General features: G+C 40.0%; 1 protein-coding gene and 1 long non-coding RNA gene across 2 annotated transcripts; both read left to right on the top strand.

Annotated features, from left to right (window-relative positions):
- Positions 1-1,501: 1,501 nt before the first annotated feature.
- Positions 1,502-12,423, top strand: LOC131252514 (uncharacterized). The gene is made up of 5 exons (XM_058253092.1): positions 1,502-1,658; positions 1,768-1,916; positions 2,008-2,056; positions 4,226-4,368; positions 12,109-12,423. The coding sequence occupies exons 1-5, from the start codon at positions 1,610-1,612 to the stop codon at positions 12,193-12,195; spliced, it is 477 nt and encodes a 158-aa protein (XP_058109075.1). The 5' UTR covers positions 1,502-1,609; the 3' UTR covers positions 12,196-12,423.
- Positions 4,375-9,334, top strand: LOC131252515 (uncharacterized). The gene is made up of 2 exons (XR_009174510.1): positions 4,375-6,249; positions 7,012-9,334. It is a non-coding gene; the product is annotated as an uncharacterized LOC131252515 (long non-coding RNA).
- Positions 12,424-17,723: the final 5,300 nt, after the last annotated feature.

The following is a 17,723-nucleotide window of genomic DNA, read 5'->3' as shown; positions in this document are numbered from 1 at the left end:
GAAGAATAAAACTCTTAATCTTTAAGATTATATCATCTTTTGTGCAATTACTCTCGATCTGATCTCTTGTTAAGTTTTTTCTGAACGTCTTAAGGCATATCGGTGTCAAAACTAGAGATTTGTTCAACACTTAAATGTGCAAATTTTCGTGTTGAAAATCGGATTGAGAGTTCATTTATCCTAAAGACAATTTGTAAATTTCCTTCGTTTGTACTTGCTGAAAATTTCAGAAAAATGACAGCAAATCTGTCTTGAGAAATTGACTATTCAAGTCAAGCCTTGAACTCGATAGATCTGATCATTTCATGTTCATTTTCTTCTATCCTCCGTTGTGTACAAGAAACTCTTTATTTTCTAACACTTCCTGTAGCTAGAATAGGAGGAATCCACCCCGTCCGTGATGAGATTCACCATTGTCTTCCTCAGGGAATAACTTCTCCAAATTCATGGAGCTCTTTGGACTTCTCACAAAGCTTCCTCGAATCCATAAGAGATAAAAGCAATAATAATTCTTAATAAATTCAAAATAAGTTAATTCATGATATATATATATATATATATATATATATATATAATGAAATTACAACTCTTTAAATAACGGACTCAAATCTAGTACGGAGTTTTAGACTTAGATTGCAACCCAAGCACCCTAAAAACGTTACTTACTATAAACGGTAAACTTACTATTTATAGATCACCTTTATTTCTACTTAACTTCGTGGTTTTCAACCAAAAATAATAACAAAGTTCTATCTATACCGTCCTTCTATTTTGCCAATTCATTTTAGGGCATGAACCTAAAACTAAAGCAGATCCAAATCTAAGTAGACTACACCATGAGAAGAAAGAAAGAAAAAAAAAAAAAAAAGTGGGAATTAAACGTACACCATTAAAAACTTTATATGGTCTATGGTAATGTTTATTTGCCGTCCAACATGATGATACGGTCACACGAAACTGGACAAAAGGAAAACACAAATATTAGCTTGATCCAAAACTTATATACCCCCTAAACGAGTTGAACGACTCAAATTTGGTGAAATGAGTTGAACCCGATTCGAGTTGAACTGAGTCACGCTCGAGCCAAGCACTAAGCCGAGTTGAGTCAAGTTCAGTCTAACTTAGACTTGATTTTATTTTATTTTATTTTTCCAGCTTCTAAAAGGTGGCTCCACTTAACTCGAACCTACTTTCAAGTCAAGATGAGTCGAGCTTTTTCAAACTGAGTTAAGCGAGTTACTCGAGCTGACTTTGGGTACAACTCTACTCATCTGGACTTTTAGATGGATTGTGAAAAGCTTTGGGCGGAGGCGATGGGAGTCTAGCATCCTAGTCCAACGCCGACCTGTTTATAAATGGGCTTAAAGTTTAAGGCGTGAGCTCCTTCTTGGGCTAAAACGGTTGCCTAAGCCCGCCCGGCCGAAGGAGGCGAGCTCTGAAGCCTGTGGGCCAACCTGGCCCATTGACACCCCGGGCTGCGGGCGTTGGGGTTGGCACCCAACTCGCTTCCCCTGAAAACTCGCGGGAAGCAGCTAATAAGGTCGCGTAAAGGGGAGAGAGAGAGAGGTGCTGGCCTGGAAAAGAAGCAAGCGAGAAATCGAAGGGGGAAATGGCGGAGAAATTGGCACCAGAGAAGCGCCACAGCTTCGTCCATGCCGGTCTTTTTTACTTTTACATTTCTCATCTCTCATCTGCTGTTGCTGCTGCTAGGGTTTTTCTTTCTTGAAAACTCCTTTTGATGATTATGATGATGATGATGATGATCAGGTCAGAAGGTATTCGAATGGGATCAGACGCTGGAAGAGGTGAACATTTACATATCCCTCCCTCCGAACGTTCCCACCAAGCTCTTCTCCTGTACCATCCAATCCACTCATCTCCAAGTCGGCATCCGCGGAAATCCCCCTTATCTCAACGTAATTCAATATCTCTCTTCATCTTCCTATCATCTTTATCTTCTTCTCCATCTATTCATTTTCTCTTGTTCCTTTTCTTTTGGTGTTGAAGCATGATCTCACCTGTCCCGTCAAGACCGATTCCTCCTTCTGGACGTTAGGTATTCATATCCTCTCCTTTCGCTTCATGTAAACGCTATTCGAATTTGTTCTTGTAGGTTTAAGGATTTAAGGACAGGTTATCTTCTCTCTGATGCAATTGCGCCACATAACCATACGTGTGCACAAGAAAAATGCCCAATTTCCCTTTTTAAAGCTTTTTCCTAATTTCCTTTCTATCATATTTCAATGTCAGGAAAATATTCTATGCTTGCTAATAAGTACTATTAGATTTTCATATTTAAGAGGTCGGTTGGATGCCTCTAAGTTTTTAAGTTGTCAGTGACTTTCAGCTATAAGTCACTTACAGGGAAGCGACTTTTCACCACCAGTCACACGAACTTCCCTAGCAATTTTCCCTGTAAGTGTCTTACATGTGAATTTGCTCCCCCAAACAGTACAGGCACCTAAACTACCCCTTCTTGTTTTAGAGATCTTGGCTACCAAGGAATTCTATTTTTATATTCCTTAGATTATGCAAGAGATTTTCTCAACAAGGAAGCCTCGTAAACACTCGTTGTAAATAAGGCATAGCCCTTATTCCAGTTGAATGATATTTTCTTTGAGCAGGTTCTCTTGCTTCTCTATGATAGTGTGTTGAGGGGGGAATAGTCGGCTCTAGGATAAGGGTAGAGGAATGTTGAGCTTGCATATAGTCATTGCATCTTGTCTCTTGTGTGATTCAAACTTTCAATCTGGTGCGTTGTACTTCATTGCAGTTAGCTCTTCCTTGATCTAGTTGTATTACTCCCCCAACCCATTTCCCAGCTCCACCTTACGAGATAGCAACAGTCTTTACCATAGGAATGATGGTGCTCTGTGTGTTATATTGTAAATATAGTCACATCTTCCTCAATTTTGAATCGCCCAAATTGTGGAAACATACCAGAATATTTCTCTATAGGTTTAGCCTGAAGCAGTTGATTGGCATCTAATGAATGATAATAATGAATTAGTAGAGACTAGAGAGTCCAAATTCAACAAACAGATGCCCATTTGTCAGAGGTCAACATTGTTGAACTGACCTAATTTTGGAGATAGAACCAATATAAGGTGGATGTAGTATTTGGGTGGTTTCTATTTAAGGTACATAGGATTCCTCAACACCGTAGTTGTTAAATAACATCCAATGTATGCCATTCCCGTTTCACCAAAATGTATGCCATTAATACTTCACCTACTAGTCACTTTGCTATATGGTTTTATATGCAGAGGTCTGCACACGTGTACAAGACAGTTAATGCACATGCAACCACATATTCCAGCATGGCAGGCATGGGGTTGGTTTTTAGGGTGATCAAGACCTTTCATTAGTTGGCTACTCTATGGGTGTTCTATAGTCTAAAATCATAAACAAACATTCTTTGCCATCACATCAGTGGTATGCAGTCGATCTTAGCACTTGTATCATTGTTCTGATGAGCCCCTTTGTTATTGGGGATGTCGCAAAATGCTCCCTTGAATAACTTAAAATGAATGATTATGAAGAAAATACAACAATGGTCTAGAAAGGTCAGAAGGTTGGCTGGGGTAGAATCTTTGAATTTAGGAGTCATTTGGGTTGAACCCCATCTACAGTGGTGATCGTTGAGTCAACATTCTAAATCGATGAACCATGGCTCCATTTCATCAGAAGGGACAAATGGGAGCACTATTCATGTTCTAATGAGCCTATAGTCTCTCAATTATGCCTCAACCACCATCTTCGTTTGCTGACCATATTGTTTGTCAAGATTTTCATGTTTTTTGAGATTTTATTAAATGTTTAGTTGTTTCTATGTTATCTTAAAAATAATAACACTTCACGATTTTGTTTTAATTAAACTGGTTCAAATGCTTGTGAGCTTAGGCAAAGTCACTGGGTTGACCTGTCCGAATCCTTACTAGTTGGTTGATGAGGCTTGATTTGTTGGTTAACTGAGTCGAGTCCAAGTTCATGGTTTTCAAACAATGGCATATGCCATCATTACCATGCATTCCAAAATTACCTAATGGTCAGGTGTGAGGTCCATGACAACATGTACATGCCTCAAAACCATCATACAATCCAATGGTTTTTGGTGTGAATGGTGGTGATAAGTAACAATATATGTCAGACCATTACTCTATCATCATAGTCATCATCATCATTATTGTTGTTGTTGTTGAAATTCTATATTTGAATATTCCAGAGGATGGTACAATGCACATAACCCTGCAAAAGAGAGACAAGGGGCAAACATGGACTTCTCCTATATTGGGTCAAGGGCAACTTGATCCATATTCAGCTGATCTTGAACAAAAGCGACTTTTGCTACAGAGATTCCAGGAAGAGGTGATTCTCTATTTACCTAAAATTTGCATTTTAGTCTTTATGTTGTTGTACTTATCTAGTCTTGTTTCTATTTGATTTTTCTCCCCCATCCAACCACTGTCATGACTGGCGTTTCACTGAAACATGCTTTCTATGAGCCAATATGTGGATGCTTTTTTATTTGGATGGGAACCATATATTTTGGTCATCGCCAACTTCCTATATTTGGAGCATATCCTAAAGGGTAATGTTTTAAAATCTCAGCTGAAATCCATAGGGAAAATAAGTGCTCATTATTTAACAAGCTTAATCAAGCTTTGAGAAGTAAGTTCTCATTACCTGAGCTTAATCAAGCTTAGAGAGTAAATTCTCTTAACTTAAAGGAGAGTTCAAAATGTAAAGTGTCACTGTTGCATGCATTATGTTCAAATGTACAAGTCTCACTAGTTCATGCATTAAATTCAAATGTCCATGAGGCTTGTATTTATAAGGGACCCAACCGACTACCCATGAATAGGTGTCTATGACTTGATGCTTGACGAAAAATCTCACAAAACTCAAAAAGAAACCGCACACTTTCCTCATACATAAGAACATCCAACAATGATTTGTCACATACTTTTACACTTAATGCTTGGTATGTACACCCATGACAGCTCATGATGTATCATGGTTTATGCACCAACCTCATGCTTTTTTTTTAACACACACCTACCCACCCCACACGGGCAATTCAACCCATGACTTCATTGTTGAAACACACTCTATCTACCACCAAGCTCATGCTGTATCATGGTTCACCAACCTCATGCTTACTGTCATGAAACCACAAATAATCAAACATAATTGGTATCTAGCATCTCCAACATATCGCCTTGACAGTTCGGTCCAACTGCCTGTACAACTACTCGAACCCAGTCTTACCTGTCTAATCTACTTGAGGTTTTATTGAATAAAGAAGAATAGAAGGAAAAAAATGCCTCTGGTGTGGTAGGTAGGATGACAGATTTTTAAGAGGAGTTTATGGATTTGAGCTCCACTAGGAGGTCATGCATTTCATTAAGAAAAACACTTGGCCACCAATTGGCCTAGTTATCCCACTTGTTTTGTGGCTGGTTCAGGTCCAAACCAGTCTGACCATCCGGTCCAATCCAGTTTTGACAACACTGCTAAATAGTATGCAAATCACCTGTTGATGAATACTATTTATTAGTTCACATTTGATCGCACTAGAATTTCTCTCCTCTACATTTTATCCTGGAATGTTAAGGGGTGATGAGCAAACAAGGAAAAAGGAATCAGATAAAGGATGTTTGTAAAAGAAATAAGGTGCAGCTGATTACTTTTCAGCAAACAAAAGTGCAGAGCTTTAGCTAGAAGTTGTTGCGGACTATTTAGGGAGTTAAAAATGCTGAATGGGTATCTTTGTATGCTATTGGCAGATCACAGGGAGTGGCTGCGGCATGGGATTCCTCTGTATGGTCAAAATCTGACTGGTGGAGTAGCTCATTTTGGATGTCTGTTCTGTTGAAAGACAAGACTTCAGGTTTCGAATGGCTGTTCACTTTGGTATATGGACCTAATCAGGAGGACAAAAGAAAGGAGTTTTAGGACGAACTATCTGATTGCCAAGCTAAATTCAGCAGGCCATGGTGCATAGGGGGTGATTTTAATGTCACCCTTTTTTCTTTGGAGAAGTCGAATGGGTAGAGAGTTATTGGGAGCATGAGAGTGCATGAGAGTTTTCTCTGATTGGATAGACTTTTGTGAGCTGGCAGATTTGCTGATGGAAGGAGGAAAGTTTACGTAGTCCAATGGCCAGTCATTTCCAACTATGTCCATATTAGATTGTTTTCTTGTCTCACTAGATTGGATCAAGAGTTTCCCGTTAGCTTCTCAAAGGTGATGCAGGACAATCAACCGCTTGCTCTAAAAGCTCGAACTGTTAGAGTATGGCAAATTAATCCATTTATCTCATAGCCCAGGCCCCACATCTCATGGGTTTAGGACCTCGACCGAACCCCCTTCGTGGGCCCTAAATTACATGGGTCACCCACTCCGAGTGTGTTCCTGCATCCCACAAGCTACCCCACTCGAGCCCGGTGTGAAATGCACATTAATCACCCCTGGTAAGGAGTCTCGAACACGAGACCTCTCCTGTGGGCCCCAAATCGCATGGGTTACCCACCCCGAGTGTGCCCCTGCATCCAACAGGCGACCCCACTCGAGCCCAGTGTGAAAATCCCTCTGCATTAATCACCCTCGGTGAGGAGTCTCGAACACGAGACCTCCCACTCTGATATCAATTTGATGCAGGACAATCAACCACTTGCTCTAAAAGCTCGAACTATTAGAGTATGGCGAATTAATCCATTTATCTCATAGCTTAGGCCCCACATCTCATGGGTTTAGGACCTTGGCCGAACCCCTTTCGTGGGCCACAAATCACATGGCTGCCCACCCCTAGTGTGTCCCCGCATCCCCCAGGCTACCCCACTCGAGCCCAGTGTGAAATGCGCATTAAACACCCCTGGTAAGGAGTCTTGAACACGAGACCTCCCCCCGTGTGCCCCAAATCGCATGGGTCACCCAACCCGAGTGTGCCCCTGCATCCAACAGGCGACCCCACTCGAGCCCAGTGTGAAAATGCCCCTGCATTAAAAGGGCCCCACCATAGGCGATCTCAAATCACTGCCCCTTGCTACTGATGCTGGACGTGGAGAATTGGGGGCCGAGGCCCTTTAGATTCGAGCTCAGCTGGTTGGAGATCGAGAACTTCTTGCAAAAGATTAAGGACTGGTGGTCTATGTTTGATGTGGAAGGCTATGCGGGATTCAAGCTTTCTTGGAAGTTGAGATTATTAAAAGAAAAGTTAAAATCTTGGAAAAAGTGGAGTTAGGTATGTGGGAAAAAGAAACATCCGAAATCTTTTGCAAGCTTCAAGCCTTGGACGTTAAAGCGGAGAATATGGGACTGTCTTCTGAGGATTCGATAATGCGGGCTAAACTTACGTAAAAGTACGCTAGAAGGGTTAAAGAAGATGAAAGTACATGGAAACAGTGATCAAGAAGCATGCGGATTAGGGAGGGTGACAGATTTACCAAGTACTTTCACTGAATAGCTAAGGGCAAGAATTAATAAAATTAGTGGTCTTGTTTTTTATGGCACCTGCATTGAAGGGAAGGAGTCTATCTGTTGAAAATTTTCACTTCTACGAGAACATGTTAACGGGAGAGGATTGGATAAGGCCACACCTGGATAATTTGTCCTTCAACCGCTTCTCGATTGAGGAAGCCAAGTCGCTTGAGGTTCCCTTTACAGAGGAGGTTAAGGTTGCTGCAGACTTGTTGGAAGGTGAAAAATCACTGGAGAACAATCTCAACACTAGGGGAAAAATAGTTGGTCATCTCAAATCTACTCCATTTGGAGAATTCTATACTTAAAATAGGCCAAGGGACTGTGTACCAGTTTACAAACTACTCTAGAGGATATTACTGCACTTCTTTTTTTTTTTTACACACTTTCACACCCACACACACCACAATGGGCGCTCAAACCTATGACCTCTGTGTTGAAACTCCTATGAGTCTACCACCGAGCCATGAGTAGGGACCCAAAGGATATTACTGCGCTTTTCACCAAAATAGATTGCAAAAAATAAGATGGAAACGGAAAAGGGTTGCTTTTGATGCTGGGGTCTCAGCTTGACTAGAGCTTAAAAGCCTCTCACAAGGCTGTCGTAGGTTTGGTTTCTTAATAGCAGCAGCAACTAAGATGCACGGAGAGCATGTTGGCTTATTCACTGCAAAGTACAAAGCAACCAAAATCTTGGCACAAAGGATTGAGAAAATAAAAGATGCTAGACTAGTATGACCTGAAATCATAATGATCAAACAATCCTAACCATCCAATCTGTCTATCAAATGGATGGCTAGAATAAAAGGGAACATCTCATCTGCAACAAATTGTAGATGAGAAAACTGTGCAACAATCTTAGTGTGGGGGTCCACCTTGGTGCACAAGGCAGCTCATCTGCACGGCACATACTGACACAAATGACACTGACAGCATGGAAGATAGGTGAGAGATCAATCCATCAATCATGCGAGTCCATTCGTGCAGATTTTCTTCCTCAAAAATAAATCTAGTCCACTCAACATATGGAACCCTCTATTAGAAACAGGTGGTCAGGTTAGATATGATCAAATGGAGTCGACTAAACCAGTGCCTCTTGTGGTATCAGGCTCTGTGGGGTCCACTTGCTGTATGCATAACCCATCCATCAGATACGCCTCCTTGCGTTTGGCCTTTGGCTAAAAAATGAGGCTGATCTCAAGACTCAAGTAGGCCACACCACATGGAACGTTTGGGAGGGAATGCCCACCATAAATTGTGATGCGGCCCACCTAAGTTTTGGAAGGGCCTATCCTGCGTGCTGTATGTATGTCATCCAACCCATCCATCAGATACACCACCTTGTGTTTGGCTAGGGGCTCAAAAGCAGATCCAAAACTCCAGTGGGCTACACCACAAGGAATAGTTGGGAGGGGATGCCTACCATTAATTGCGGCGTAGCGTAGCCCTCCCAAGTTTGGAATGGCCTGATTTTTGCGGTGTCCCTCCATCTTTGTGGAATGTGTGAAGTGAATGGATTTGATGGTATGTAGAGAGCATTGTGGCACCCACATGGTTAATGGTGTGCATCCCCTCTTAAATGTTCCCCGTGGTGTGGCCCACCTTTTTGTTTGCCTGATTTTTCGACTCATGGTCCAAAATGAGAGGGTGTACTAGATGGAAGGATATTATCTTCATAATGGTGTGAGGACATTATCTTTCAAGGTCATCATTATCATCTAAGCCTTATCCCAATTAATTGGGGTTTGCTACATGAATACCGTTTTGCCATTCCCAAGGTGTTCCAAAATGGTAACGGTGGCTGTTACAGCCACCGCCATTACCGTTACAATACGGGCCGTTATGACCTTTTTTATTTAAAAAAAAAACACTTGTTTTGAGACCATCACAGGCAGTTTTTCCTGTAACGGCCGTTACGACCGTTTCAGCCCCGTAACGCATAACGTGTTTCCATTACGTAACCGTTTTTTTATACCATGGCCATTCCACTCTATCAAGGACCATACCTTCAATTAGACCATAGGCCATCGAGTCCTTTCTTACTACTTCCTTTTAGGCCTTCCCCTTGTCCTTTTAGAGCCTTTGACTTGTACCAACTCACTCATAACTGGTGCAGTTCTTGGTCTCTATGGCACATGACCAAACCATTTAGTCTACTTTCCCTCATCTTATTACCTATTGATGGTACTCCTAAATTCCGTCGAATGCATTCATTTCTAATTCCATCCTTTCTCATCTTGCACTCATCCATCTCAACATCCTCATTTCAGCTAATTATTCATCCTAGGAACATGTTGTTCCTTAACTGCTCAACATTCCATCCCATAAAGCGTGGCTGATCTTAATGCGAGCCATATATAAAGCTGATGCATGCGATGAAGGGTCTCAGGTCCCAGGTGGTAGAAATTTGAGGCTCACGTTTTGAGATTTTTTCATAGGCTTAGTAAAGTAATCCTTAAAAAAAGGCTTACTGAAGTACTCTCTTAAGTTCTCGAGCCCAAATTGGAGCATCAGGCTTGAGTCATGCAATGTGTATATTGGAAATGTCTTTGGTAGAGAGTCAATGGCTCTGTAACTCTTTGCATATGATCATCTTTGTGTGTTAGTGTCTAAATAGCATGTCCTGTGGAGATCTCTAGGCACTTGCTTTATCAAAGTTGTTGGCTTAATGCTCTTCTAAAAATGGGTGCACATCAAGAAGCCATGAGGAGGGGGTGTATTTGTATTGTTTCCTTGCCTTCTAGCATGGAAGAAATCATGGCAAATTGACTGGTAAGATCATGGAGAGACATTTCTTTTGAATTCCAATGTATAACATGGAGATGCGTATTCAAGTTGAATAATTTATGAAAGATGGTCAATTTTTTGTTTACTGTTTATTCAGTTCATTGAATACCAAGAAAAGAAACTGGATCCATTAGAGTTTGCAAACAACTCTTTGTATTGGGTCCGCTTCAATGATCTATAGCTGTGATGTCAGTTGCTTTAGTTCATTTAGCTGAAGTGTTCATTGTAGTTGATTGCAGGGTATTGGTAGAAATTTTCTTGTTGGTAGAAAACTCCTTGTCCTGTCAAGCATGCATACATAATTACATATAAAATAAACACACTATTTTCTGATTTATCTTCACTTCTTTGGTCAAGAAGTCTTTTTCCTCTGTAACATTGAAAACTCAGTAGTCCTATTCAGATACATACATATCCACAACCAACATTGTATTCTTTCTTTCGAAAGAGCGTGTGCTTCATTACTCCAAAGGTTTGGTTTCATTCGTTGATTGCTTCATCATGTTGATCTAAGCTTGTGCTTTTTATGTATGCTCTTCCTCATGTCTTCCATCGGCTTGTTCATCATTCTAAACTTGGATCAGTGGATCCTGATCATTTTAAAAATTAAGTACGAATGTTTAAAAGCCCCAACTTGTTTTTGTGGGTGGTTTGGTCCAACCTTGCAGACCCACTGGGACCATTTGTAAATGTAGTAAAATAAATGGTATTCACAAGCAACTTGATTCAAGCATAGTGGTTAGGGTACTCTCTATTGAGTTAGAGGTTGTGGGTTCAAACTTTTACTGGCAAACTTTCAAATTTGCTAGTACAAGAATCCACTACCTAGTTTACCCAGGGTTTAATTGACACAGACTGTTTTGGTGATTGGCTCTGCTCCAAACCAGTCTGAATGACCATTCTGATCGGGGTTTTAAAACACTGCTGAATACAAGCAACATCTGTAGCTTGTGCATTATAGATCTGAAACCCACTTCTCACAGAGCTTCGGAACACTTAGTAAGTTTTTGTTCATGTGGGGAAAGGAGCATTCGTTCAATAGAATATGTTCTGCTTTTAATTGTCAAGTGCACATGCTTGAGGGGGTTCAACGGGCCAACTGCATGTACTCTTTTAATTCAATAAACACTTCACGACTTGTGTAGAATTGTAGATCAATGGAGGCATGATTATTAATGTTCATGAAAATGGAGAAGAGTTTTGATAAGCCCATATGCACCACACATGCACCCCTCTATTCACAGTCACAATAGCATCATAAGCTGTGTGAGGTGGGCTCCACCATGTAGATGATCTGGCCAAAATCAGGCTAATACACTGATCCGGCAGGCAGCATGTACATTGGGTGTGGACTATTGTAATTTCTTTATCCTTCCATTGTCTTTGCATGTGCGGTCCACCTGATGAGTTAACCGTCTGATTATTTTTGCACCTGATCATCTGCGTAGTGTGGCCAACCTGATACACTACTTATATGTTCCACTTAAGGTTCCAGGCCGGCAGATTTGCTCGCATATGTTGGTGTATGGTCTTACAATTCTCAGAGGTACTCATGGAACTTAACAGGATCATTGGCCTTTAAGTTCATTCCACGTTGGATTAGAATCATTAGATTGGAAGAAAGGTTACCTTTTTTTCACGAGTAGTGATCTTTATCTATCTATATGATTAAGTTTTATGCTTGCACTTGACATTTTGTGCTCATTTCTATGATTTGGTTGGCTCTCTTACAATTTTAATTTATTATTTTTTCTCGGTAGGATCTGATGATTTTGCATTCATCCCATTTTTAAAAGCTGCTCTGCCTTTTCCAGATTCTAATATTGTCTTGATATGCAGAACCCAGGCTTTGACTTCTCACAGGCTCAGTTTAGTGGAAATTGCCCTGATCCAAGGACATTCATGGGCGGTATACGCTCTGATTAATGAGGGCGGTATACCATAATCCCAGTACCATGTCATTGGCTTGATCTCACTGGTAAAAAAGACTGGAAAAGCTGCTGTTATTTAAACAATTCTGTAACATGTTCACTTGTAAAGTCTCAGTATATGTTTTGCTTTAGCTGTGTTTTGATTGTGCTGGATTTTGGCTCATGCCATCACCATATGTTAGCTTGGCTATATGCTAGAGTAGAAGATTCAAGCTGTTCAGTATCTTTGGCCTTCTTTTGTACCATTTGCTATCAATTTTCTCATGCCTTTTTGTAAGACCCTGATTGAAGGGTTAATATTTTTCCTGCATGTGAGATCTTTTGGGGCATGGTCCGTCTGCACTATGGCCCATCAGATCAACAGCCTGGGTTACCAAATCATGGGCGCTGCTTGTATGGACTAGAGTGCCAGGACACGGATTGCATGCTTACTCAAAAGCGAGAAGAAAAGGTAAGAAAGGCATTTCCTCTGATATTCAAAAACCAACCGCAGCCTTGCAGACCTGGTGTAGTATACCCTGAACTAGAGGGAAGAATTTCTGTACTTGATGGTTGGTTGGCAGCAATGGGAACTTCAACTCAATGGTGGGGTTTGAAAATAATTGTCCTCTCGTCAAGGACAAGGAACGTATTTAAGATGTTTTTTATCTCAAACGGCCATTTGGTCTAATATATGGTATCTCAGGGCTATCAAGATGCTACTTGGGCGTGTGTTTGCAGATGCCCATTGCAAGAAGCATTATTCTTCATTGATCAATGTCATTCACTCTCAGGCATTCCAGTTACCCACCATTACTGGCCTCCTTGTGCACTATCGGATCTTAAGATTTACATGCTTTTTACTTCTTTTTTTTGCCATGCTCTACGGCAGCAGGGTGCGCTTTTCATGGGCCAGGAAGATCTGCCCCAACTGGTTTGGATGGGAGCCTAAACCAATCCAGGTCTTCTCTGTTGACAGCCCTAGCAATTATGGTATGTATTGGCAAAGCTCAGATGTTGCATCCCGTGGATGTGATTGGTGATTGCTGATGAATGCAAAATATTTCTCTTGGTCTCATGGGATTCCTAACAAATATTCCGTCGGTGATGTTAAAAGGTGCTCAACGAAGGTGCCTGCACGCCCACTTTTGTGAAATCTAAGTCATTCATTTGGTCAGCATAGTCAAGGGACCATATCCTATTCTCTCTCCCTTTAAGCTAATGTTCTACAGTTTTACATGAAGAAAAGATGTCCCAAGCAGACAGGAGAATTTGATTGCCTAGATTTTCAGGGAATCCCCCATTTTGAGGACTGATCACACACCATGTGAATGTTTTGGATCAGCAAAAGATGGCCGCTGCACTACAAGTGCTATGGCAATCTACCAGCTGAGGGTGATAAATGTATGTAGGCAGTGTATCATCTAGATCGTCTGATCAGCGACCAATCTTGCGGACAAAACACCGCCCCAAAGTAGGGTGAATTTGATAGTATAAAAGCATAGAGGTTTGCTCACTCCACAGAGCTGCACATATCCACAAGCGGGCATATATGCAAGTATCAAACACGTGAGTTCTGAGTATTTCATAAGGCTGGAAATAACTTAGATCTGCTTCGTAGAAAATCAAACAATTTCCCTCCAGGTGGACTACAATATACGATGTATATTGACGGTTGAATTTCTTTTCTAGTCATTTTTTTTTTCATATGCTTTGGTCCTCTCCTGGGGTTCCAAATGGCCTGATGTGCACTGCTCCCACATGTGTGGAATTAGCAAAAACCATTTTATTTTTTTTATTTTTTTTGAAAAAGGGTTAGCGGCTAACAACATTTCATTGGAGGAGAGATTGATAGGATGATCAAGTACAAGGAGAATTGAACAATTGTCCATACCTGATAGGGTCGGCTAAAGAGAGCGTGGAGGTGTCTATTTTCTCAATGGTATACATCTGCTAAATGCTGCTGGAGGCCAGAGATGGTACAGGACCTTTTGGGCTTCCAAGTTTGTACAAGGAAAGATGACAACCGTTGCTTTGTCGGGGCCAACCAACGAAGGTTTAGGATTTTATTTTTATTTTTATTTTATTTCCATTTACAAGTGGAGCTATGAACGAACTATTCAAAGGACAGCCCATATCGTCAACTATATCAGTGCACAAAATGTGTTGAATCAATGGCCATGAGGCCCTCTTAATCGTAGCTGTTGGTGGTGGAGATCCCAAGTAATTCCCAAAACAGCTTGTTAATTAAACTTTTAATTGGTCGTCGGTATTAACATTATTTATTTTTGAAACTGTTTTTCTACAGTTAGAAATCGAGATTAAAAAGGGAATTAACAACTGTTTCAAATGAGAGGGCTGTTTCACATTGGGGGAGTTTATGGTTCGACCATTTCGTTGCTAGATCAGACCTATATAAAAAGTAGATTAGCATTCCTATTAAACAAAACAAAAAAAAAAACAAAAAAAAACAAAAAATAGAAAAAATGAGAAAATCAAAAGAAAACAAATGTTGTAAAACAGAGGTCTTAAATCTTGGTTCCCCGCCCTGCTCGACCAGTCAAGGGACTGGTTCGACTAGTCGAAGGTCTCTTCAATTGGTCAAAGCCTATTCAACTCGAAGTCTAGTAATGATGTATTTGAAATTTTCAAGTCCTTCGACCAATCGAGGGACAGGCTCAACCAATCAAAGGTTACGCAAATGGTGCGCGGATTCTGCGCGGACTGTGTAAATTTGAAGTGGTTTCAGAGAGGTACATAAGTGGAGTTTCCTAAACTATAAATAAGGGTCGCTAGGGTCTTTCTAAGTATTGTTAAGGCTTCCTAAAGGGTTTCCAAGGGTTCCTAAAAGGGTTTTAGGGTTTTCAAATGGTGTAGCAAGAGATTTGAGGTTGTTCAAATCGAGTAATTTTTCTCTCTTTGTAATTTATGCTTTCATAGTGGAATTTTGTTATTTTGTGCCGTGGTTTTTTCCCGAAAGAATTTTCCACGTTAAATCTGTTTGTTCTCTTATGTATGCTTGGTACCTTTAGATTGCTATCCTAGATCTAGATCTGTGTGATTCCGCAACACAAATCCCAACAACAAACACTTCCCCATTGCGATTCTCAATCTCACCACATTTTCATCCTCATTTTGGGTGACAATACTCTGCCTTTTCAATTCACAATGTTCCCCCAAAACTCTCTTGGCTACTACATAGCATTATAGCATTACATCTTTGTAATATATTAAGCCAGCAATTTTGGGGAAATTTTCCCACGTCCCAAAATTTGAGAAGATTTTAAGAATATAATAGGGATTTCCAACATAGGATAGAGGTATCTTGTGCATTTTAAAATTATGCGTGCTCAACCAAGGGCAGTTTTATCATTTAGTTGTGCCTTTAATGCTCTCACACCCACTCCCACTTTGTACGTTCTATTAGGTAGCCCAAGTTAGATTTTTCTCAAAATGTTGCGGCATAAGATAGTTTTAGAAAGTGCACATTTTATTTTATCCTTAATGGATCTCCTATTTTGATAAATGTGTCATAGTTTTAGAAATGCAAAAACTCACAAAAACAATTCCATGCCTCAGGAGTAGAAAGTTGATTTTGCTTTGCCAATCTTTCAATGTAAGAAGTCTTTTCCCAGTCTATTTCAGATGTAGGAGAGAAGTAAAACCACCATCGATCCATCTCTAGGAGCCAAGCGTTGATCTGAGCTGTCTACAAGGTGGACCCCACACGCCATGAGTGTGTGCACGTGTGGAGGCATGGGCACATCCTACTTTTTCTCTCACATACACTCTCATGGCTCAAGTAGTGATGTCCAAGTGGGGCTTGGACATCCTAACTCTCTCCTTTTGTTCTCTCCCTCTGCAATAATATCAATTTATAAGGAGAAAATCAAGGTTCAAGTGGTGTAATTCTTATGCTGTTCCACCACACTATAATTTTGGTGTACTCTACTGTAAAGTAAGTTTATTTACCTGCTTATACAATGCACTATAATCATTCAAATTTCTTCACTGTTTGTGGTCACCATCTTTAGGCAATTCAAGGACTAGATCAATAAATTTTAACCATTAAATATCCATCGAATATGATTTAAAACAAATCAATGATTAAGATTAAAAGTTAACGGTTGAAAACTCATGATTAACCAATTGAAAAACTTTCATATGCTGGTCAGTTATTAAAATACTTAATGTATGCTCCCAACCATAAGATCAATGAGGCCTCTCCATCCACACACCTTAGACTAGGGATTTGACGGAGATAGTACATCTCTAAGCTATTCTAGTCTGACTGTGATGGGTCTCCTGGTTTAAAAGCTTGCTATCGATCCTACTAATGTAAGTGCCCAGGTTCCACCAAGGATCGATTCATACTCCATGGCACACTTACACTTTGATGTTGGGTAAGGTCCAAGCATACAATCATAGACTTGTATTTAATATTGGATATCCATCCTGACTCCAAGTTAAGTCTCCTCGTATAAGATGATGATATTCCTAAATATTGTAGGTTTAGCTATGGCCTAAACGTTGAAATTAATAGATCACAACTCTTCTTTAGTCAACAGATGTTATGTCTAATCTCAAGTATTTGAGGACAACCTGAGAAAACTCTCAAACCCATATGAATAAGTATGTTTCACACACATTAATAAAGCCAATGAATGAATAAATAATCCGTACACTTAATCTAGGCCAAAAGTATAATACACCACTGGTTTTTCAAGGCACAACTCCCATTCGATGAAGTACTGTAGGGTCACTGGCATTGGTATTATTTCTTGGAAAGTCACAAGACTTATGTGGATATGTTATTAATGTCATAGTAAAGTGCAAGTTTACTATAAATCATTAATCTATTCATGGGTTAAAGAGTGATTGCTCTAGTTGTCATAGGCTCCTGGAGAGTGGACACAATAGCAATAGGCCAAAGGATATTTTGTGAACCATGGAAATCATGCCTAGAATGTCTATAACCATTTAAACAAGGCTTGGATTGCCTGTGGTAGCAAGTGGTCATCTTGTTTTGAGGGTCCATGATGAGTCTAAATAGAAATTCTCTACCATTAAGCTAACAAAAGTTGGTGTTTTTGCCTACCAACATGAAAATGAGTATTCATGTATATGGAATCAAGTCATTAAACCTTTTGGACACATTGGAAGATTACTTTAAGTCTCTAGGTCAAGAAACCCATTATATCTTGTCCAAATTGATTTGTCTATCTATCAAGTTTGACTAATCTAATTTAGACTCAAGAATATTAGGAGAGTTCAAGTTTCCATTATAATGTGTTTTGAACCTCATCAGGCCATTATAGTGGCATTGTTTGTGGGTGTGGTTGGATTCACGCATTAGGATATCATTGAATTTCATATCATCTAATAAGGTATTTATTAATTATCTAGGAATACTTTTATGGCTTAGATCTTGTTAATCTAACCATTCATCAAGTTATTTTAATCACACTTGATTGTAATTTGATTATTAAGATCTTATGGTCCACTCATCGATTTACATGGATGTTGTATCAAGAGGTAGATTAT

Source organism: Magnolia sinica, chromosome 8, assembly GCF_029962835.1.
Source record: "Magnolia sinica isolate HGM2019 chromosome 8, MsV1, whole genome shotgun sequence".
Taxonomy (NCBI): Eukaryota; Viridiplantae; Streptophyta; class Magnoliopsida; order Magnoliales; family Magnoliaceae; genus Magnolia; species Magnolia sinica.
Note: the sequence above shows the minus strand (reverse complement) of the source record. Positions and strands in the feature narration are given on the sequence as shown.